The 25,085-nt window shown below is 39.0% G+C and overlaps 1 protein-coding gene across 11 annotated transcripts in view; it reads right to left on the minus strand.

The window, feature by feature from the left end:
* SYTL2 (synaptotagmin like 2) overlaps nucleotides 1-25,085 on the minus strand; it is a 1,607,062-nt gene that overhangs the window by 68,352 nt on the left and 1,513,625 nt on the right. For all 11 annotated transcript variants that reach the window (XM_044071181.1, XM_044071180.1, XM_044071175.1 and 8 more), the window contains one exon: nucleotides 14,499-14,577. In XM_044071181.1, coding sequence (XP_043927116.1) covers nucleotides 14,499-14,577 — 79 coding nt within the window. The remainder of the gene's footprint in view (nucleotides 1-14,498; nucleotides 14,578-25,085) is intronic.

The following is a 25,085-nucleotide window of genomic DNA, read 5'->3' on the forward strand; positions in this document are numbered from 1 at the left end:
CTAACTGGTTCAGATTTTCATTTAATCCACTTGCAGTGAAGTATTAATCAAATATTCAAACTCAAAGCTTTTAGTTTTCAAACAAACTTTCTTGGAAGAGAATTTGGGGTATGGGTACAGAGACATTTTCCCTCTACTTAGAATTATGCTTCTGTAGTTACAAACATAAAAACTCTTGACAGCAAATACATATTTTTCACTTCTGCAGATATAGTTATCTAATTCTGGCACCATATAATGTTTTGAAGCTTAATAAATGACAGAATCAGATGATGCAATCTAAGCTACATGAGATCTACAGCCAGTTTAAATATCTGGAATTTGTGTGTGTTACATGCTGGTCAATGAAGCTAGTACATCAGTACTTAAAGGTATTTATTCATTATCCTACAGGAGAATGTACATCCTCTGAATTATTATTTCTGTATGTGGGGATAAGAAGAATACAGGTGAAAAGGAATGGTATTTTTTTCATAGCCAGGGGAAATTAATTTGTGACTGAATATTCTGTTTTCTCTGGCAGAGATGGTGCAGAATCAGCATGCCACTCATCCACTGTTGTAAGAATGTGAATAACTGTGTGTGTGTGTGTGTGTGTGTGTGTGTGTGTGTGTGTGTGTGTGTGTGTGTGTGTGTGTGTGTGTGTGTGTGTGTGTGTGTGTGTGTGTGTGTGTGTGTGTGTGTGTGTGTGTGTGCGCGTGTGTGTGTGTGTGTGCATGTTTGTGTGATTAACAGTAAGTAATGGAAGACAGAAAAACATTCAAAGTACTGTTAGCACATGAGCATGCTTCCTCAACATGTATTTGATTGCACATAAAAAATAAATATATTTAAGCAGACATTTCCAAAGTGGCTGCAGATGGCTCAGTCCACTCAGTCCTTTACAGTATGTGTTTTAATTAGTTAGATAGTTAGTTAGTTAATTGACTGCATTTATTGACAGCAGAAGATCACTGATCCATAGCGACTTTTTTTCAGATTCATCTTGGGAGCACTTTCTGATTAAGTAAATTGCCATGTTATTGCCAGATGTCTAAATGAGTTTTGAATTGTTGGACTGAAGTTATTTTATCTTCAATAGGTCTATTTCATTTTTATGTAACCTCTAGAGCATTTCACTTCTATGATTCAGACCTGTTGTTACGTAGTTGTTAAAGAATTGTTTTTGTTCTATTACTTTGCTTTTATTCTGTTACTTAATCTGGTGTCTGCAAACAGCGTCTACTATGTTTTAGCTAGTAAAATTGGTCCTAGAACTGGAGGACATCTTTCTGAGCAAGACAGCTGCTGCTGCTAATCTATATTCTCCTAGGAGAATTTTGGAAGCACAAAGACCTGTAAGTCAAGATTTACTGTAGTGTTACACTCAAACTATTGTAAGGCACGTTTTGTGTTTCCATGGTTAATTGCTACAGAGTTGCTTAATGTTGCATTGGTTTGTTAGGTTCAACCTATGTGAGTGGCCACTGTCATCAAGATGGCTAATTTTAGAGGCTCTTGTCCTTGGACTGTCTTATGGCTGGACTGCCATGTTGTTTACTTGCAGTCTTGTGCAGAGGCTCAGTCTGGCAGTGTGCTTAGAACAAAGAAGCAACTACAAATATTGAGTTTATTACAGCAGTTTAGACTAGAAGTCATGGTTAGTGATTTGGAAAGTTTCTTCAAGTACTGTTTTGGGGTCCTAATTTTGGACAGAACTTCATTCTGAATGGCCATGCAATACAGATGTGGATTTCACAACATTTAAAGCCAAATGTGTAGAAAGAACTTGCTACTGTTGCTGAATTTTGCCCATACCCATAGTCTTATAATGGCTGCCTATTTATGCATAGTTTACAAAAATGCAGTATTAAAAAAGTCCATTGCTATTAAATGGTTTTCTTCCATCTCTGCATAGCTGATAAATTTCCCTTAATTTGTAGACGTCTTCAGGATATACTGAGTCTTTAAGGACCAGCTGATCAAAATACATCTGTCTGATCATAACTGGACACATTTACTGTTTGTGTGATATTTTGGAGACTCTCTCCCCTCCCCATTGTTGTACGACTGAGGAGTTACTTTATATAAGTTTGGGGACAGGGTGAGGGTGCAGTGCAGCTTGGAGTTGAAGGGGATCTACCACTTTTCAAAAAATAGCTATTTATTTATTTATGTATTTATTGACATTTGTTGGGAAAGTCCACTGGGCCAAAAAGTCCCATTTTCAGTGGAGGCCCAGGGCGAAAAACTCCAACAATTTCACAAATTTTTAAAAATATCAGATTACACATTACAAACTGTAGCAGAGTTACAAAAGAAAAAATGTAGAAATAAAGCAGACACACACCAAGTAAAATCAATATACTTAGGTTTACGTAATTATGTTTATACATCCCATTAAATATATTATGGATAGTATAAGTTAATTATACAGTAATAGAGGGGAAAGGAAGCGGAAAGTAAAGAAAAAAGGTTAAGTAATAAGAGGTAATAAAAGAAATTGTTTGAGTAAGTAGCAAAAAAATAATTAAGGTGGTTTAGTAATGATAGTACAGGAACAGACTTGGTTATGGAGGTATAGTTCTTTTAGTGCTTTGAATGTTTCTATTGAGTCGAGTTGAGTGATAGAGTGAGGGAGAGCATGCCATAGTTTAGCAAGTCTGTGGGAATAAAGGCATTGTCCAGCTCTTTTGTTGGGCTTAATTACAGTTAGGAGATGTTTGTTAGAAGATATAAGGTTATAAGATGGGGTGTAAGTTTGTATGATTGGTTGAAGGGTTGGGCAGTAATTAGGGTTACATAGCAATTTGTGGGTAAGAGTGAGTTGGGTGTAATGAAGGTAATGAAGGAAATCTAGCAGTTTATAGTTTTTATGGCCAGGCAGTGACGTGTGCGAGTTGGCATATTAGAGACAAACTTAGCTATTTTACAGTAGCATGACTGTAACTTGTTCAAGAGAGATGTGTGTAGGTTAGTGAAGATGGGGCTACCATGCAGGAGAGAAGGGAGAAGTAGACTATTTGCTAGTTTTAATTTGGTGGCTTTGCCCAAGTAGAGTTTGTGCCTATACAGCTTATCAAGCTTAAAATGGGTCTTTTTGATTGTTCATAGGTTCATAGGTTCATACTAGGCTATCTGCCCTAGGGCATTTATAAGCCTAGCCAGAGTGTGTGTGGCTTTCACCACCCCTTAGGATGAGAATACTATACCCATTAGTTTGCTGTGCCTCTGTCCAGCAGTGACACAGAGATGATTCCCGGGGTAAACCTATGATCTCCCATCCACTCGTCAAGATTTCTCTTGAACAGAGTCAGTGAGGGGCTCTGCCTCACATGGACTGGGATTCTGTTCCATAGTGTAGGGAGTCTCTGGGTGATGAATCTGTCCCTCCAGCACGTCCTATTTATATCCGTGTTGAGGTTTAAGTCTCTTGCTCTCGTGGCTCTGGTGGATTTGGATTTTTGAGGTGGAGCATGTCCATTAATTCCAGGTTGGACATGGCCTTGTATGTCAGGCACAGATCACCTCTGAGCAGACGGTATGCGACTGAATAGAGCTGGAGTTTCTTCAGTCGGGCATCGATGACATATGTTTGAGCCCCTTTATCCTTTTGGTGAGGAACTTTTGGGGTCTTTCCAACTGCTGCAGGTGTCGGGTAAGGTACATTCGAATGGGGCGTTGTACTCAATCATTGGTCTGATAAGTGAAGAGTACAGGGGTACAATGACCTCTCCTGATCTGGATGTGAATCCCTTCATGATCAGGTGGGCAATGTAGAAGGTCCTCCTAACCACTTTGGCAATGTGAGTGTCAAAAGAGAGGTTACTGTCAACTTGGGTCCCCAGGTCCCTGATAACTTCTTCCAGTGTTTAATGGATTACCACCTATGTGGTAATTAGGGTTACCTTGTTTTTCCCAAAGGGTATGACTATACATTTTTTTGGCATTTAGCTTAAGGCCATGGCTCTGGCACCAGTTATCCATTTCTATGAGACCTCTCTGGAGGATGTCTGTGTCTGATGGAGTGTCAATTATGGTGCCCAGTTTGCAGTCATCTGCAAATTTTGTCAGCCACAATCCCCCTATGTTTGCCTGCACTTCAGAAAAATAAATGCCGAACAAGAGGGGGCCCAGGACTGAGCCCTGTGGGACACCGCTCGTGACCGGCTTAGAGTCTGACATGGCACCAGCAACTCTAACCCTGTGTGTTCTGTCCTTGAGCCAGTTTGCAACCCATCTTGTGACATATGGGTTTACATCTAAGCTGGTATGCTTTTCTATGATGCCCGAGTGGGGTATTGTGTCGAACGCTTTTGCTAGGTCAAGGTAGGCTGTGTGAACTGCCTTACCCTCATCAATGGCCTTAGTGACTGTTTCGAAAAAGTCGACCAAGTTCAAGAGGCAGGATCTGCCCTTGACAAAGCCAAATTGGGTAGGATCCAGTGTCTGTAGGTCCCCAATGTCTTTATTTATGAGTTCCATTATGATCCTCTCCATAGCTTTGCAGACAAGGCTCATTAAGCTTATGGGGCGGTAATTTCCAGGGTCCGTAGAAGCACCGCCTTTGTGGAGTGGGACTACAGTTGCTGTACGCCATTCTTTGGGTACGTATCCTGTAGTAAGGCTAAGATTAAACAGCAGCCTTATGTGTGGGTTTAGTTCCTCATTGAGTTCGTGTAGCACACAGCCGGGGACACCATCCGGTCCCATTGATGCTGTGCTGAGTATGTGATTTTTAAATGCAAGTTTGCCATCAATAATGATGCCAAGCAGTTCAGAATACTTTACAGTTTCAATTTCTGTATTATTTTGTGAAACAATTCTAAAGTCTATAAGGGGTTTGGATGAGAAGAGTAAAAGTTTTGAATTTTTGGGATTCAATAGCAGCTGAGCCTCATTAAGCCAGGATTCGACGGCAGTGAATGCATTTTGGTTTAACTTTTGTTAGAGGATGTGATTGTTGTTGAATCGTCTGCATATTGAATAAGTGTATTTTGCAGGGATGCTTTATGGAGATTGTTAATGAATATATTAAAAAGCAAGGGCCCAAGAAAAGACCCTTGGGGAACTCCTGTGTTATTGACTAGGTATTTGGATTGCTTGCTTTGCCACCTGACAGACTGTTTTCTGTTATGGAGATAGTTGTAGAACCAGGTTAAAGGGTGTGAGGAGCAGTGTGTGTTCTCAATTTGTAGAAGTAGTTTAGAGTGGGACACTGTATCAAAAGTTTTTGATAGGTCAATTAGTATAACTGAAGTAAGTAGGCCAACATCAAGAGCTTCGTTTACAGTGTTGGTTAATGAAAGTAAGGCTCTAGTTGTGCTGTGTGCAGGATATAAACCATGTTGGGTGGGTGTAAGTAAGTTATTGTCTGTAAGATGTTTTAATAGTTGAGAATGAATACACTTTTCCTGGATTTTAGATAGAGGAGAAAATATAGAGATGATCCAGTAGTTAGATAGATCACTGGTGTTACCACCTTTGTGTAGGGGAGTAATAATTGAGTTTTTCCAGAGTTGAGGGACATAGGACTCTGAGCTAGGTCGATTAATGAGAATGCTAATAGGGCAAGCTAAAGAATCTGGTGCAAGTTTTAGGTATTCAGCTGGGAGGCTGTCGGAAGAGGGGGAGCAAGGCTTTCATTTTGAAAGCAGTTTGCATACTAGAGAGGTGGGTATGTTAAAAGGAGGGATGGATGGGATATTGTTTGAGTTGTAGTTTTCCTGGGGGGAGTCTAGATTTGTGTGGGGATTAAAAAAAGTTATTGTTGTTACCATTTAAATTGGTACTTTTATTAGTTTGTAAAGAGAAATCATTAACAAGTTTTTGGATAGTTTGAATAAAGTGAGAGTTGAAAGCACGGGCAATAACTTGTGGGTCTTTTTCATTTTAAGGGGTAGGGTTGTGCTGGGTTATCAGGATTAAGAAGAAAGGAAACAGACTTCCAGAAAATCTTGGGGTTATTGTGCTGGGTCGAAAGCTTAGTGGAGAAATATTTTTTTTGTTACTGATTACCTGCTTTTTGGCAAAGTTGCATAGTTGCTTATATCTGAGTTGATTTTGTGGGGTTTTGTTTCTAAACCATTCTTTCCAAGTTTTATCACTGATAGTAAGTAACTGTTTAGTTTGTTTAGGTAGCCAAGAGCATGATTAAGGTTAGTTCTTTTGGTACATATAGGGGTGAGCCTGAGAGTATCAAGAAAGAGTTTGTTGAAGTAGTTAACTGCTTCATCTAATGGTACAATTTTGACAGGGTACCAACAGAGGGATTTTAGAGTATCTAGAAAAGTTTGCTGATTGAAACGGGTGAGATTCCTGGTTGTACATAGAGTACGTAGTTTGTGCATGGGTTCTGTGTATAGGCTGGTAGATGGTCAAAGAAAGTATTTGGAAGGGTTCCTTACTTGATTAAGTTTTGAGGATGTGAGCCTAGTATCTAGTCTAGGGTTGACTCAGTTTGTTTATTCACCATGCGTGTGGGTTCTGAGATAAGTTGAGTAAACTTAAGTAGATTTATGCTATTTAGTGGGGAGTGGAAGATGAGAGTTTGTCAATTTATATTTGTATCACCAAGATGGATGGTTTTATTTGTTATATATATTTTTTGATTTATAAGGTTGGTATACATGTAGGTTATTTGTGTTGGTAAACTGTGATCAATCAGTTTGTGTTCTAGCAATCATGTTAAAAATGTGATTCATAGGATGTGATCTGTCTTACTCATTCTAGAAGATGGTCAGTAGTGTTCTCCATGAAAAATATTGGCGTTAAGTGAAAACTTCTGCATGGAACACCATTAAAATGACCAGAGGAAGCTGAGATAGTGGACTCAATAGTCAGCCTGGTAGATGAAAGATGAGGTCCATGTGTAAAAGAGGAATCCATAAGGGTGATCATCCATATTATTTGCCTCTCACAACCAATTCCAAGCTTTGCAAATGTTTTTCTTCTGCCCTTTCTGCACAGATAGAAACCACTTTGTAACAAACACATAGGCAAATGAAAGCTTATAAACCACTGCCTTCATGTGGAGTTGAGTAGCTTTTCAAACCATCTGCCTCCTCTGGCAATGGAAGGCTAAAAGCATCTCAGTTGATCATTCCATCGCAGAAAATGAAAATGCATTCTAGTCCCTATAGTTGTAACTTCCATCTCCACACTGATCAAGCTCCCCTGATTATCCACCATCTTCTTATTTCACATGCATCCACACTCAGTCTGGCAAGCAGTACAACATACTTCCCAGGTAATCCCCAGGTAAAGAATAAACAGTTAAACCAGATGGCATCCCTTCATGTACTTGATCTAGGCTAACACCTTCAGAGCACTTTACCAGACTGGAACAATCTTAAGTAATTTTCAAGCTACATTAGTATGGAGTCCCATTCCTTCTAGAAAGATAAGAAGGAAAATACTGAAAGCGATGGAGGGTAAATGGAGAGGACACTCTCAGTTACTGGCAGTTTGAAGAAACAATGGTCAACTGTAATTAGTGCACACATGCACAGACAAGACATAATTAGAAACAAAATGTAACTTAGGGCTACAGAAACAGGAAGCCAGTATCTGGAAGAGGAGGAAGTGAAGGTGCCTTATGGTTCATCGAGAAAGTAGCCGGGGATGCTAACTGAAGCTGGGTGGCATCTTAAATTCCAGATGCCTGATAAGGTCTATGGAAAGTTTTATGCAATCGGTTTACAGAACTTACAGATTCAGTTGCTGCCTTTTGCCTTTCCTAAATCTGTCTCTTAAATACAGGAAATAGCACTGCAGATGGGTGTTGGTATCTCAGGGATTGCTCCGATGAGTTCAGTTAATGCTAGCATTGTGATGAGTCTGCCGGGTAACTGGAGGATGCCAACCTTTTTATCTTATCCTCGGCCACCTCCGGGGTAGTTAAAGACTGTGGACCTTCTGTTACAAAAAAACTTTTAAAGTGGCAGAATACAAGTGCTTAAATTTAAGACATTTTTGTCAGCAAAGCCTAAACTACCTGAAAAAAAAAGGTGCCAACTTTTTTTGGCATCTAGATTCATGGTTTGAAGAACAATCAGCTGTCTCTAATCTTAAAAAAATTTCTTGAGATCATAGGGAAGGCAGAAGTCTTTCTTTCAGGGTATAGGTTACACATCTTGCTATCCAAACCCAAAACAGCGGTGCAATAGTGCTCAGATAAAAAACTTGAAAACCAAAGAAAGAGCACTAATGTTGTGAGTCCTCAGATAAAATTTATTGCAGATAAGGTTTAGCGTTTTCGTCAATACCAGTTGACTTCATCAGAACACATCTTGCAACAACTGGAAGAGGCATCTGAGCTTGCAGACCATAAGGAACACACTGTGAGCCCTTTTCAGAAACTGTTCCCTGACCACTCAGATAATTGTTTCTTTCATATAGATCACACAGTTTCTAATTCCTCATTCACAGGGATGCCTACGATGCAGATATTCTTTCTCCATGCACGATCCTCCATATCAAACAGTCTGCTCTCCAGCACATCTAATCTGGTCTCTGAGGTACTAACTGGTGATGCATTATTATTAGGGAAGTATCCACTTATGCTAGATGATCTGAATGTATGCAGAATATACCTTGAATCTCTTTAAGTTTCTGGTACAATCTCTCTCTCTCTCTCTCTGCATACATATATAAAGAAAGTGCACAGTTTATTTTTTGCAGTTCCTACATTATCTGAATTATCTGATCCAAAGAGGTAGAAGGGGTAGAAAACAATGACTTTATCATTCTGCTTGTAACTGGGCTAATGTGGCACTGATTTGACACTGAATTAGAAGTTGCCTGACACACTTGAACTCATGGTGATGTCAGTTTGATAGAGATCTTCTCCTTCTTGCCCGATAGCACTCACCAGACACAAGAAGTAAGTGTTAGTTGACAGCAATCTAACAACACTGTTTATTGACAGAAAAGACAGTCATTCACAGACTGGGGGGGTATAAACTGTACATTTATCTACTTAGGGGAGAGAAGCAATGCACCAGAACTGTCAGTGTATCCCTATCTTAACTGGAAGTTGTCCCTCTACTCATTTCTTATAATTTATGTCACTCTTCTGTGCTCCTGATCAGACAGCATGGAACAGAATAATTTAAACAACAGCAATAGTAACTATGGGTGACAAAGTACCTGACAGCAAGAAGCATAAAGAATTAGAGAGCGAAACAGAAAGAGAACACAGATGAGGGTATGGGGCAGATATCAGGAGTGGGATTTAGGATGGCGGGTTGTTTATGTTTACATAGTGGCATGCTGGTATAGGGATTGATCAGGGACTTTGGGATTAGGCAGTGGAAAGGGAGTTTTAGGTTTAGGGAGTGAACAGCATTTAGGATTAAGGAAGGAAAGTGGAGTTTTAGGATTTGGAACCAATCGGGAACTTTAGGTTTGAGGGCAGAGTTTTAGGTTTAGGGAGCTATCTGGGATTTTACAGATATGGAGGGGAAAGGATGTACATAACTAATAGTGAATTCAGTAGTTGTAGAAATCTGAAGGAAACATACAAAAGGAGTGGTGCAAATAAAACACAAATGCAAACTTCAAGCATACATGCAGTAAACATTCAAAATCTGGCAGTTTCAGAATATAGGACCTATTTAATGCCTGTGAAAGAATTCAGGCAGGAATAACCTGATTATAGAATGTAAAACAATATACATAGCTGTGACTCAGTCAAACTATCAACTTGTATAGTTAAGCAATGGTATAGAAAATTGAGGTAAACTATTTGTAACTCATATGTAAAAAATTCCTATTTCTTCTGTGCTGAAACTTAGAGCTGTTGTTTTGATATGAAAGGATATCAACTATTTTATTTTTTAATGACTGACATGTTTTTTATGCCTTATGTACACATCTATTATTTTTAAATTATATGCATATTGTTTTAACAAAATTGGGGCGGCCACGGCGGTGCAGCAGTTAGCGTTGCTGCCTCACAGCAAGAGGTTCTCCGGTTCGATCCTCGGCTGGGGTGCCTTCTGTGCAGAGTCTGCATGTCCTCCCTGTGGTCGTGTGGGTTTCCTCCAGGTGCTCCGGTTTCCTCCCAAAGACATGCTGTAGGTGGATTGGACACTCTAAATTGGCCCTAGGTGTGCGTGTGTGTGCCTTCTGTGGAAGGAAGGGCTGGCAACTCGACACTGTAAAACTCCACTGCCAATCATGAGCGGACAGATGATCCGCTGTGGCGACTCCTAACCGGGAAAAGCCAGAAGAAGAAGAAGAATTGTTTTAACAAAATCCATAAATGTTTCTTATAGTTATACTAATTGAGGATGAGTTTGCATTTGTAATGTGATTGGGTTGTGTGTATTTATACTGTGGGTCACTGGGTTGTTTTCTCACTTTGATGAAATCCCTTGTTTTTCAGGGATGAAAGTGCTTAGTGAATTTTAATAAACGTGGAAATGTATTGGTGTGAAATTCTTGCTTGTCTTGATGAGTTTATAGGTGTTTTTTTTTCCTTTTTACCTTTGGTTATATATAGAAAATGGCTACACAGTAAGATAGTACTGCCTTACTCCAGCTTCTTTCAGGCTACACAACTATTACTGCATGAGTTTGTGATAATGCCAAAAATGCATATTAATTAAATCAGAGCCAGCTGCCCCTCTATCACACCACGAACTTATTATTTTTAATGTGACACAAGATGTTTCCCAGAAAAAAAATGAGATGGACAAATAAGTTGACATGGACATTTGTGAAACTATGTTACTCCAGTAAAACAATGCAAAGGGTACCATTTTTATTGTTTTGACCTGTAGCCAATTAATATGAATAATGTACATTGTTAATGAGCTATTTCTCTCAAATGCCTAACAGTTGTATAAATACAGCCGTTTACCCCAAATGATAAAGCAAAACCAAATAAAAGTCTTAAATGAGTAGGCAAATTGAACCAAATAGAGATTTTCATTAAATGTCATTCATATTCATTGATTTACTTAACCGCATATTGTTGTGGAAAATTGCTAAACAAGCAAACAAATAAACAAAGAGATAAACAAATAAATAATACAGCTCTTTAGCATTCATCTGTAACTCAGGTGACAGGAACAACTGATTAAAAAAATGAAAACAAAATGGCAAAAATTGGACCCGAGCATAAAACAATTTTAATAAAAGACAAAAAAAGTTTAAGTGTTAATGTACAACTACCTTGGTGCTATGTTTGTCTGTCAGTTGGCACAGAAAGTTAAGCTTTGAGCTGTACTTTCTGCAGTACAGGGTTTGATTCTCTCAGCCATCATTTACAGATTGTGTCACCTTGAGCAAGTCACTTAAAAAGACAGTGCTAGGGGGGAACTGGGAATTTGAGCCAGGCTTCTTTATGGCCCCCTTGACAGCAAGCCTGGTGACTACTTATGAACTGATTTGTGTAGTTCTCAAAGTGTTATGATGGTCACATAGTTTAACAGCCACTGCCACTGTAAAATTCTGACATAGTCTGGTAATTTTTTTTTGTTTGCTTAATTCCATTGTAAAGGGCCCATTACCTCCTTAAGAGTTAAGACTGGCCATCTTATAAAAAAAAAAAAAAAAATGGGGGGGGTTATGGGGAAGTTGCACCTGTTAAAAAAAGTCAAACTAGTCACTTTTTTTTTTTTATATCAAGGAAACCCCAGGAACCAGTGTAGCTCCAACAGCAGTGCAATCTTGGAGCCAGTGACTACAGAGAACACTAGGGTCCAGAATCAGAAAGTGCTGCTGCCAATGGCAAGCCCTAAGATGGCTGATACCAGTGTCGGTGGCTCTTCCTAATTCGGAGACAGGCCTGTCACAGTGATCCTTTAATGCTAATGAAGCATTCTGGGGGAGAAGCATATTCTAATTAATGATGTGTACTCCATCCAAAACGCTTGCAATAAGGCATTTAAGCTGTTAGCTTGACCTACTCTTTCTAATAAACTTGGTCAAATGTTCGGGTTCACCTGTAAATTTCAGTGGGTGACATTGTGAGAGAGGTAAGTGTCAGTAAGTTTTAGCTGTTAGATAGTGGTGGGGGTGTGTGTTTCTGTGTGTGTGTGTGGCTGCATGGGTGAGTGTATTCAGAAGGATAAGTGGTCTAACATGAGTGTTTGTGTGTGTGCGTGTGTATGTGTGTGTGTGAGACTGTGTATGTGCCTTTGTGGTTGCATACGGGTTTAGTTAGGGGACAGGTAGGGTAGGAGTGTACATTTGCGTGTTTGTGTGTGTGTGTGTGTGTGTGTGTGTGTGTGTGTGTGTGTGTGTGTGTGTGTGTGTGTGTGTGTGTGTGTGTGTGTGCCTGGTTGAGGCTGCTGTATCTTTAAACGGCTGTATGCAAGAATTCCAGACAAAGCCAAAAGGAACACTAGATGATAGCAGAGGGAATTTTTAAATATTTTAAATATTTACTAGAGTCACTTAAAAAGTGATAGAGCAAAAGGTCTAGCATTATGATGCACTTCCTGTACAATAAGAAAAAATTAAACTCTAACGTCTGGGATACTTGATTGACTGTAATCATCTATGAGATAAGACGATAAATAAGGGATAGTGGTGTGTGTGTGTGTGTGTGTGTGTGTGTGTGTGTGTGTGTGTGTGTGTGTGTGTGTGTGTGAAAGAGACTCTGTATGTGCCTCTGTGGTTGCATAGGGGTTTAGTTAGGTGATAGGTAGGGTAGGAGTGTGTATATTTACGTGTGTGTGTGTGTGTGTGTGTGTGTGTGTGTGTGTGTGTGTGTGTGCTGGGTTGAGGTGCTGTATCTTTAAACGGCTGTATGCAAGAATTCCAGACAAAGCTAAAAGGAACACTAGATGATAGCAGAGGGAATTTTTAAATATTTTAAATATTTACTTGTCGCCTCACAGTTAGACGTTGCCCGTTCGATTCTCACTTAAAGCGTCTACTGTGTGACGACATGCGTGAATGGGCGTTCCTTCGTTGAAGGTTGTGCGTTAGGCCCGGCAAGCCAGCATGTAAAACTCTACTGCCAATCATTAGCGGACCGGAGTTCCGCTGTGGCGACCCCTAACCGGGAAAAGCCGAAAGACACACACACACACTAGAGTCACTTAAAAAGTGATAGAGCAAAAGGTCTAGCATTATGATGCACTTCCTGTACAATAAGAAAAAATGAAACTCTAACGTCTGGGATACTTGACTGACTGTAATCATCTATGAGATAAGAAGATAAATAAGGGATATTGGGGTGTGAGTGTGTGTGTGTGTGTGTGCGCGCGCGCGCATTTGAATACATGCTTGTTTGTAGAAAAAATGACTGATGAGGATGCCTGTGCCGATGTAATGTATGAGTGATAATGACATCCTTCCTCATTGTGGCTGACATGTCTCTGAAATGCATTTTCTGTGATTGCGAGAACATCCCCTTTTGGCCACAGCTGTTTGTGAATTCCAGAGTAGATATTGCATAATGATGTCACTTGGTAATACAGACCCACAGTTAAACAAGGTCCAGTGTAGCTACATAATCTGAAAAATTTGAGGGTACTAACTTTTATCAGTTTAACATAATCAAAACCAATATAAATAAGTCAGCTTTTGTAAAAAATAAAAACCAGTAAGAATAGACACAAACAATATCATGGTTTCAGCTGTATAATTAAAAAAATGATAAAGGCAGACTGATAAGACAAGCAAACATTTTCTTTTATGAAGATCACTTAGGGTCTCATAAACCTTTTAATGCAGTTTTACTTTTAAGTGTCCACATTTTAAGTTATATTTTAAATGGCCATGTTCCACCTGCTTGAAGGATAACTACATGTAGCTGACTCCATGTTTATGTATTCCAGTTCTTACAAACTTGGATACATGTCCCTGACCCATATAAATAAAATATTTCTGAGTAGGTGTGATTTTGGAAGTAGTATACATAGAGATCTGGGGTATGCAGGGTGCAGGAGAGACTTCCTCTACTGCAAAAACACTTTTTGCTAGTGATTTACATTGTACCTCAAGCAGAAACATTGGTGAACAGGAGACTGTGAGTTACTGGGAATTGAACAGATGATGCTCCAGCTCCGATAACAGTTCCATTTAGTATATCTTCTATTAAATGTTTCCTGACTTACACATTGATTTAAACAATCAACATGCATGCACAAAGGGGAAGACAAGCAATGAGGAAGCTAGATTAGGTATCCGTGAGGAACAAAGCAGAAAGTAAGAAGAAAACGATGATGCTGCTAACTTAGATTCTATGTTTTTTCAAAGTTCTGGAGTGGTACATGTTGACAACAGACATTGAGCCTCTATCCTAGGTTCTCAAATCTGGTCACCAAAATTATTTTAAATAGATAGAGGATTTGTAAGAACAATGCAGTTCCATTATAAACATTTTCAAATGAAAACAGTGCTACTAGTGTGGTGTGTGAGGCATATTTAGTAAGTTACCAGTTCAATTTATTTAGCTATTAATAAAACATTTAATTCTGTAATACAAAGAAGGTGAATTTTGAATGTTATTCTGAAGCAATGCGCTTATTTTGATATTTAAATAACAAAGCACAAACCTTGGTGTGGCTGTGGGACGTAGCGAAGGGCTAGCTTCATCTCTCCTCTGTTCTCAAGACCAACACCAGCTGAAGGTGTCTGTAACAGTCCATGAAGAAAGAGTTATTAAGGAAAACACAGGGCACTACCAGTTGATGTTGCTATTTTATTGTATCTTGAGCACCAAATACCCTAGACTGTAACATTACTGAATGGAATAGCATCATTTTCTTTTTGTTATACCTTGTAAGAAAATTGCCGGGGTGTTGTGGAGGATTGCCCAACAATGCATAAACATCGGTAAAGTTTCAAACAGCAAATGGCAAAACAATATACATTTCACAGCAATTCAAAGATAAGAATTTACCAACACAAAATGTAAATGGCTATCTAATGTGCACCCACTTAAAATGAATTTCAGTTCATGACTCTATGTCATTCACAGAACCATACGGTTTCCTGCCTTGTCCACATATGACATCCAGCTCAGCTGTACCACTATAACCTGAATCTTGCATAGCTCCTGAAAAGCTTGTATGAACTACATAATGGCATGGTGAAAAGATCAGATGACTAATGAATGCCGCTGTCTTCCTGGGAAAGATAGCGCAGCAATTTGTTGTGCAGCTTGTATTTGTCAGAGGAATTCTGAAAATGTGCACAGCTGTACTACGTTCAGGTAAACATGGGAATGTGTTCACTTCTGCCATGATACTACTGTATATATGGCGGGGGAGATATAACTATTAAAATGGCTCAGGTGAAAACATAAATGCTGTCCTTTCTCAAGATGCATACTTTGATACATTGTAATTTATTTAATCACGTTTTCACTTTCATTATTTTTTACATTTTATTTCTAGGTAAAAGTATTATTTTTATTCTTTAATCAAATTTTACATTTTATTTCCATTCAAAAAGTTTTTCCCCCTCACTTAATTACAATTTTTACACATCACTGATTTCTTTAACGGTACTTTTACATATATTGATTTTTTCTGATGTGTTTTAAACACGTCTCAACCTCTTAGAGCAAGAAATCTGGGCAAATTCATAAATAAAAGTGGGACAAAGGCCCAAAATAGGTAGAATTTTTAAATATTGCTTTTACAGACTTAGCAAGTTGATAGAATAACAGGATTGATAGAATAACTTTAGCGTTAATTTTCTGAAGAATTTAAAGTCAGCAACTTAAATGTGAGTCATTATTTCATAACTTCCATCTTTAATGATTTGCCACTAATTTGCCAGAAAAACTTACTTTTATGAACAACGGACCAAAAATATGAGATTAAAATCTGGACATTCTGCGAAAATCTGTAAAGTTGAGAGGTATGGTTTTGAAACAGTATAAAGCAAATTGATTGGTTTGAAATATATGTTCAAATGACTTGTTTGTTACTATTTAAATGAATATATCACTTTGCATTGCTTTGAAGTTAACATTTGAGGAGAATAACGTGTTTAACTTTGTTTAGTAACCAATTTCATATATTTTTCAATTACAGCTTAATGTTCTTCTTCCTGGTACTATATTTTAATTTTAGTTTGAGGAAGTGTGAAATTTTACCATTGTTTTGATGACCTTACAAGGCACACATTAAAACATATTATACAATGACTGGCCATTAACATTGTAAAATGAGCACGCTGATTGGCCAGCCCAACCAGCATGCCCGTTAAGAATATGCAACAGAAAAAGCTCCAGTCTCCTGGACTTTTTTCCGTTGATATATTCTTTAACTTTAAGGGATTTATTTTCAAAAGAAAAAAAAAGCGTAGCAACGGAGATCTTCTTTTCTCCGTTGCTTACTTTCCCGAGCACTGATGTACTGGCTATGTGTGGGAATGCAAGTTCCAAACGCATGCACAGTACATCAGATAGGGCAAGGAGGAGATAGCCAGAGGCAGGAGGACAGCACGGCGCCATTATACAAGGACGTTATTTAAGAAAAGTAAGTATTTTTTTTCTTAAATAATGTCATTGTATAATAGCAATAACCCACTTCTGGGTGTGGGTAATGCTAGATTTACCCACGGTTGTCTTTGTTTGGCCACTCGAGCTTTGCCCTCGTGACCAAACCACACCAACCGTGGGTAAATCTGGCATTACCCACACCCAGACGTGGGTTACTGCTTAATTAATGTCCCCATTCAAGAGTATTTTATTGTCCAAAATGCATTTCTTTAATCCCTAAACTTTATCACAGGTGTAATGCATAACAACTACCTAACAGATCTAGTTTACTTATTTTTAATGTAGTGGAGAAGTTACAGACCCAGTGTCTTGTTTTTATTCAGAAAAAAAAAATAGATTTCTAAATGGCATATACCTGTTTCCAAGATGTGATGCTATGTGTGAGCCTGAAGTTCATACTGTACAACAGTACAGCTGCACTTTCAACCAGATGCTTCTAGTAAGCGTGCCCAGAGCAGCAAAACCTATCACTCTCTCTTGAAATGGGACAGCCAGCTATCGGTGCTGCATTCCAATGGCTTACCTGGCTGACCTCTTTCCCTTTGTGCCTGGATGCTTGCTGTATGCAGATCACTTCCAGTGGTATCAGATGTAAACTATTGCACTAGTGGGCTGGAAGAAGCTGTAGGTCTTATGTAACTAACAGCCCACATTATTCAACTTTCTCAAGCAGTTATTTCATAATTTCTGATACTAAAATGCCCAGAGTAAGGATGTCCCACATGTATCACCTTCTTAATGAAAGTTATTCCTTGTGTTACTCCTTAGCTGTATCCCTTCTCAAAATATGCCTCCTTGTTCCAGTAGGTTCACAGATATTTACTAGGTTATTAATCCATAAGGATCTTTAGAAGCTTGGACATACATTCCCATGAAGTTTTTAACCCTAATATTTTAAGTACAGATAACCCAGAGATGAGCAAAACATTTACATCTTGCCCCATCTATGAATGACAAGGATGCTAAATGAGGGGTGACTTTGAGGATACCTATCCGTTCATCAAGATTCATGTAAGTAGTGTACGAGAAGTACTTTGCTTTAAATGGAGAGGAAGGAGATTTCAAAGATGTGGCTTTTCCTATGATACATATTTATCCCTCAAAAATGTTCTATTTATATTGCAAAACAGACTGAGATGTCTTGTCTTTGTATTTATGCTGCATTGGACTTGCAAATGTGTAGTAAATCTGACAGGATCAGATCTGTTGAGGCACTGTACACAAAGCAAAAATTACTTCTCAGTAGCCTGTATGACACTGAAAAGAAGGACAAACCTTTGAGATGGACAGCATCGGCCCTTGAATTTCTAGTAAGAAAGTATTGTGAGGGTTCAAGTTGTCATGTGTTTAGAAAGGTAGATTCTAAAAGGGGTCATTATACTCACTGATCAGTCTGATGAGTGCAGAATACAATGGAATGGTCACACCCCTGGACCTGGGATACCCTTAGTAATACACTGTGCACTAAAAAAGGACTTCTTTACAATACTGTGTATGTGGTGACCGAAGGACAATTCATTGTCTGCAAAGGTTCATAGGTCCCTAACTACTGGATCAATTTTTAGGGGTGTGCTGACAATCTAATAGTTACAACAGACTTCTTGGTTGCTGAAGGATACTGTTATAAATTTCTTGGCATTTAGTTTTACTCTATGGTTTGAGAAAGGCCCTCTTGGGGGATCATGGTGTCCTCTGGGGAGTTTGTGACAGACATGCGCCAACATGGCAAGCTATAAACCTTTAACAGTAGCTTTGATCTCCGAGAAGTAAATGCCAAAGAAGAGTGGCCCAAGGACAGAATTCTGGGGTACACCACAAGTGACAGGCCTTTTGCAGGCGATAGAACAGCCTCATTTCCTGGGTTCTCCTTGTAAGCCAATTTGCTATCCAACAAATTACATAAGGATTAAAGATTTAACTGGGATAGTTTATCTATAATACCTGAATATGGGATGGTGCTAAATGCCTTTTTAAGGTCTAGATATGCAGTCTATACTGATTTGCCCTCATCCATTGATTAAGTAACCTTTGTCAAAGAAGTCAATCAGGTTAAGTAGGCAGGATCTGACCCTGAAAAATCCAAACTAGCTTGGACTGAGAATTTGTAAGTTATTTATGTCCTTACTTATTAATTACATAATGATTCTTTCTGTAGCCTTACAGATGAGGCTAGTTAGATTTAATGGACTACAACTGCCCAGGTATATTCATACCCCACCTTTATACAAAGAGATGACAGGTGCAGTCCTCCATTTGTGCTGTGCAAAGCCTGACTGGAGGCTGACATTGAATCGCTTCTATAGGGGTCTGACAGGTCCAATTTCAGGTTGGCCAGTAAGCAGCTCGGTATGTTATCCGATGCCAAAAAAGCAGTGATTTTGTCCTTCTGTAGTGCCTATGGGAGCTATGAGGGAGGGGTGAAGATGTGGGTATGTTGGAGGGTAGGGGGTACTGTTAGAGCTAAATTTAGCAACTAGTAGATTGTCCATGTCCTCTGGGTCCAGGTATGTGATATAACTTGCTATTAGCTATGTGCAGTGCTGGGCATTGTTTTTAAGGTTTGTAACATAGTTAAAGAAGGCTTTGTAGTTGTCATTTGCTAGGTGACTATTTTTACATCATATCTAGCTTTGGTTGATTTGATCAGGGTCTGGAGTTCCCTGTTAAGTTTAGTAAGGGCTTTTTTTACACCTTGAGAGATACATTTATGTCTGCATTCAATTATTTTGTTATAGAGTCTGTTTATATTTGGGTTCCACCACAGCCTTTTTTTTAATTTGGCATTTTATTTACTTTGGAGGGGGAAAGTGCATCTATGCAGCTATTCACATGTGCATAGAATTTAGAGGAAAAGTATTCTGCAAAAGTAGTGGGGTAATCCAGGTCGAAGGGAACATTACATTTAACCAGGTCATTTACTCAGTAATCTCTGAATACTGAGGATACTTCTGGCTTTAGTCTTAATGTGCATGTGACTGATTTATAGTCCAATTTGACCAGGGGGCAGCTACAATTGGCAGGGAGCAGGGCTGTCCCATACTGGTGAAGACCAAATCCAGAATGTTATCACCCATGGTTGTAACTGTTCCAGAGAGTTTGTACTGATGTACTCCAAAAATCTCTGGGAAGATATTTTAGAGGATATATATGTCTTCCAGTTAATGGATGGGGTAGTTAAAAGTCCCCTAGGAGAATGATGTTTGACTTAATGCTTAAGGACTGCATACTAGTTAGGTAGGAGACATGGGCTAAGGGACACATAGAATGGGGTCCTGTAGTAACCATGATGTCATAAAGGGTCTTATTAGTAGTAAGATGGGCATGAAGGAGTTCCAGATCATTATTTTGTCTAACTAGTTTACAGGTGAAGTGTTTTTTTACAAATATGAAGGTAATGCTGCCTTTAATGCCTCCATCTAGTACAGTGGGACAAGAACACGTGATAGGTGTTGAAACCCTGCACTGTTTGGTTCCTCTCAATGGTCTTGAGGCAGGTCTTTGTGGCAATTCACATCAATGTTTTCCAGGGTAAGGCATGCTAGGGAATGGGAGTTTTCTGAGGTCTCCTACAGTTCAGCAGCAATAGCTTTATGTTATCCAGATTCTGTTTTGTTATGCTGGAGGCTTTTGAGGACTGACATTGCCTAAAAAGCACACTGTGCATCTTTCTTTTTCTAAGTTACTACTCTGTTGCATTTTGTTTGACCGAGAACTATCTAAAAGATTCAAATTTGCCCTTCGCAAATTACACCCCTCCTCCATCTTCTCTTCAGCATTCTTTTTCAGCTGCACTAAGTGAGCATGAGTAAGCTTCGTTGGAAAAGCCTAAACCATGTCAGCAAAACCCTTCTATCTCCTCTTTTTCTCCTTCTGCTGCATCCACATTTCTGTACTTGAGGAGGCGAGATCTCTGGAAATGCATGCAACATTCCTGTATGTCTATCAGCAGTGTCTCTTCCTGTGTATGCCAAGTCTCAGCCACACAACCTTACTGACCTCTTACATCACTTCCTTAAACATGTGTCATCTGAAGTGTCAACCCTCAGATCATGTTCCAGTTTTCTTTGTGTTACTTGTCATTATGTATTGCTCTGCTGCTGTGTTGCATATCACATTACTTTAGATAAACCAGCTTTTTTACCCATTTTTTCACTGTTATCAGTCTCTTCTCATTCCTTTTATCTTCCTTTTATATATTAGTCTTGAACTTTGAAGAGGTGTACGGTCCTGGTCCCTTCTCTTCTCTTAGAAATGTCACTACAAGGAGTTTAGAAAGGACAGACCCCAATACTGGATGCTGATAACTAACTAGTGACCATTGTTTTCAAACATGACTTACTCTACTGTCTCACTCACAATCATGTTGTCCTTTTCCTGACAGTAGTGGCAAGAGTTCCATATACATAAATGTAAAGGTATGTATTTCAAACAGAAATGCTTATGCTTATTTTCCCTTCCCTGTATTCAAACCCTGCACCTACTGCTCATGAGGCCATACCGCTACCCATTTAGCTACGAGGATATGTGCATTTCAGGTATGAACCTGCACCTCACCAGCTTTTCTGTAAAGGAGTATTGTGACAGTGATGTCAGCTAAAGTACTTCACTGTAAACCCAGCATAATATAGTGCATTTAAACTAAAATGCTTCAACACATCTGAGAAGCAGAGCAGTATGAAAACTCTCTCTTGTCTGGCATCTACAATAAATGGTTTTATTAGATACTAATGCTGACATACCATTGTTTTTTCTACTTGATTGCCTTTCACAACAAGGTGGTATCTTTGGACCAGACTGTACTTTATTTCCAGAAAAGTCCAATATGCACCATGCAGGTTATCTAATAACTGATAGAGGCTGTTTAGCTCTACCTTCTGCTGTCCTGTGACTACATTAATGTGCATGAAACAACCCAAAACCAACTGAAGTATGCATACCTACTCATTTTGTACACTAACTACTCTGACCTTTATTATCCTTTTACTGAATTTAGTAATTCAGCAAAACAATTTAATATGTCATTTACCCTCCCTGTAACAGCTTATTTTCATGTGTATTGCGGGGTTGTGGGGTGAGTGATATGAAGAAATGAACTCAGTAAAGCAGTACTTCTGATACTGTGGCACATACCATATGAAGAGCAACGGTTCCCCTTTACAAGATCGAATTACTGAAAGCTCGAAATTCATAAGCTCCAGCCCATAATCTTGGGTTTTCAGTAACTCGAAATTGTAAAGGGAAGCTGTAAAAGTAAAAAAAAGACATGTACTTATGTGTATGCAGGGAGCTATGGCCCCCTGCATCGTTCCTGGTGTAATATGCGAGTTGTGTGACCGGACTTTAGTGGAGGAGTGCACATTCTCCCATTGCGTGCTTATTCATATAGCGCAGAATGAGAGAATTCCCTTTTCTTCACTGAAGGACGATATCCGAGTTGGTATATTTAAGAAAGGATGGTGTGGGGGATGCAGGGGGGCTTGCCCCCCTGCAAAAACCTTAGAAAATTGTTTTTCAGTTGTTTTTATTCCCCTGCACAATTTCGAGTTACCGAAAACTCAAGATTCTGGCTTCGAGCTTATGAATTTCGAGTTTTCAGTAATTCAATCTTGTGAAGGGGAACCAGAGCAACACAGCAATTGTACAAAATGGGAATAAGCAAAACACATACTCCAAAAAACTGCAAATTGAAATGTTGAAATTTTCAGTGTATAATGCATACAGTTACAGTCTGTTCAGAGCACTACAGACAGCAGACGAGTGAATCAGGAGAGCTAAACATAAAGCAAAATTAGTGCCAAGACAGGTTCAATGGACTGCAATGGACCTCTGAGAAAACAGGGAATGTAGAAGGACTAAATAATGAAGGGGAAAGGGAGCACCACAGCTTAAAGAATCTGAAGGAGAAATATACTTAGTACATAATTTTACAAGCAAAGGGTATACAAAGCAATTGCAAAAAGGATGAGGTCAGCAAAAAGAAAATAAAAGAGAAGTAAAGGTAGCCAGAAGTTGGAGTACCTGATGTGTGTTTGTGGGTGCATGTACATGCGTGTCTGTATTTTCACAGCTGACTTTAGGAACCAGCAAACTCTGTGGTTGCTGAGGGACCTCAGGTCAACAGCAAATTATCATATTTTGATATTTTGTTGCATGCTTGTTAAACCAACATAAACTAATACAGTAATCTTGTGTACTCAATGATCCAGGTCGTTAAATAATAAATCATGGCATTAAGAATCATAAGGGCAGGCATCACTTCTTTAAAATTCAAGTAGCAGGCTGCATAATTTCATTAAATGTTTTACTACTGACATAGTGCCATTGATTTAGTTAAATACTGCTGAAGGACATTCTTTCAACTAAAATGAACATCATAACTGGCAATAGGCACCAGCAATACTCATGGCTGTGTGAAGGTCCTGCAAAAGCTGTCAATGATGGGGAAAGGAGGACAAAAAAAAATCATTCTCTGATTACACACTTTATCCTAATCAAGGGTGTGATATGATCCTGTTAGGGAAACACTAATGAATGAATATGAGTGAGGTTAGTGCTAGACATTGGCAGCGCAGAACAATCTCAGCGCTTACCTGTGATTTTAAGAACAGATGCTCCTGATCTTCAGTGATAGTTTTCTGTTTAAGGACGTTTTATAAACACTGTCAGGACACCAGATACTAAAACTCTTAACTTCTTAGAACAAGAATTCTTGGAAAGCCAAAAATTAATGGCAGAATATAGGCTCAAAATCAGGACACCTTTCTAAATATTACTCTAATTCACTCAACAAGTTAATAAAATAACATGTTTTGCATCAACATCCATTTTCTGAGCAATAAGCATGAGACTCTAATGTCTGGCATTATTGACTTTCATAATCCTGAATGATTTATAAGCAAATCAAAACTTTTACGAGAGACGGGGCAAAAATATGAAGCAAAATCAGGAACATTCTGCGAAATCAGGGACAGTGACAGATATGCATTACTCCTCTCAACAGGGTAAATAAAAGTGTCTTATCCCTGATGTTATTTGATCACCGTGAAACAACTGTCACTGATCTGTTGTGGAGGTATTACTGCTGGACAGTGTAATATTATTTGCTGATCAGTGCAAAACTAGTTTTGCTATGGTTTATGCTTGTATATGTGTGCGTGTGTGTGTGGGGGGGTTGCAGTGTAAGAGTAACAAGATGGCCATAATTTCTTTCATTTTCTATCACAAACATAATCAACATTAACAGTATGCTTGTGTGTGGGAGGTATGTAGTTACATTGTACTTAAGAGTAGTTTATTTTGCTTACCATCACAAACAGAGACCTTACACATGATGTATCTTTGGTGATCTGGCAGAAGCAGGATGTGTGCGAAAGCAAATGCTCAGTGCCATCATGGCATTGCCATTTCACAGTGCTTTGTTCTGGTTGCATTCCTGACTGCAACTTTTTCTATGTGGCGACTACATGCCTCTCCTTGGCCCTGTATGGGTTTACCTATGTGACCAGGTATCCTCATAGGCATGCTTTAGGTGAACTGGACTCCCTTCAGTTTTCCTGAAGGTGTGAGTGCAGTGTGTGTGTGTGTGTGTGTGTGTGTGTGTGTGTGTGTGTGTGTGTGTGTGTGTGTGTGTGTATGCAAAAACTATCACAGATTTTTTTATCTGTGGACACATACAATAATGCCTGGAAGCAATAAAATACAGTAATTATCTTTCAAAATAAGGCATAAAGACATCATAGTATAATCAGCTTCTAGGAGTATGGAAGCCCCCACTCCACAGATTGTATAAACAGATTTTGACATGGACTTAGTGGTGGCTTCACCTGTATCCATTCCAACAACACCTTGCTCAGAAGTGTGTACAGAAGGTTGCTGTAGTTCTTGTGTGTGTGTGTGGGGGGGGTGTGTGTGGGGGTGAATGGTGTGGTCATTACTTCTTTAATTTTCCTCACACTCAAATCTCAGAGTTGTGCAAAGGAGGTCATTGCAGCTTATGTAGGGGCTGAGAACAGTGAGGTCACTGTTTTTCTTCTTCTCTTACAGACCTCAAAGTTGTACATACAATGTCACTATAACTTGTGTACTAGGAGAAACAAGTTGGAATGTATTACTGTGATCATTATATTTTTACTGGCTGCCTTCTGGGGGAATGGGGAGGGAACATGCTGTGAATATGAATGACAACAATCATTTGAAATTCATGACTGTGGCCATTCGTGCCTTTGCTTTCATCCCAATCTAACACCAAAGGGCTGCACAGATGCTGAATATCTTATTCTGGGAGAGGAGGAGGAGGGAAACAGGTAGTATTCCCAGACAGGATTAATGTATTCTCTCACACATTTGCCTTGTTAGTTTACTGTGAGCTACCATTTTGTCAGTTTTAAACATTAACCCTTGGATGTAACTTATGATTTCCTTGAAAGAAAAAAAAAATTAGACTGGATTTCTTTTCTTTTTCATGATTTTTGTTCAACTCACCACTAGATCAAAAGGTTGGGAAAATGATTTAAAATGCACCTCAGGGCACCCACAACCCTATAACTTGTAGGTAGCCTGGCAGTAGACTGATCCCTGGCCTACGTCAGGTATTTCCCACACAGGTATTACTGTGCTGTCTTGGACAGTT

This window comes from Protopterus annectens, chromosome 5.part0 (genome assembly GCF_019279795.1).
Source record: "Protopterus annectens isolate FY-2018-M chromosome 5.part0, PAN1.0, whole genome shotgun sequence".
NCBI classification, from domain to species: Eukaryota; Metazoa; Chordata; order Ceratodontiformes; family Protopteridae; genus Protopterus; species Protopterus annectens.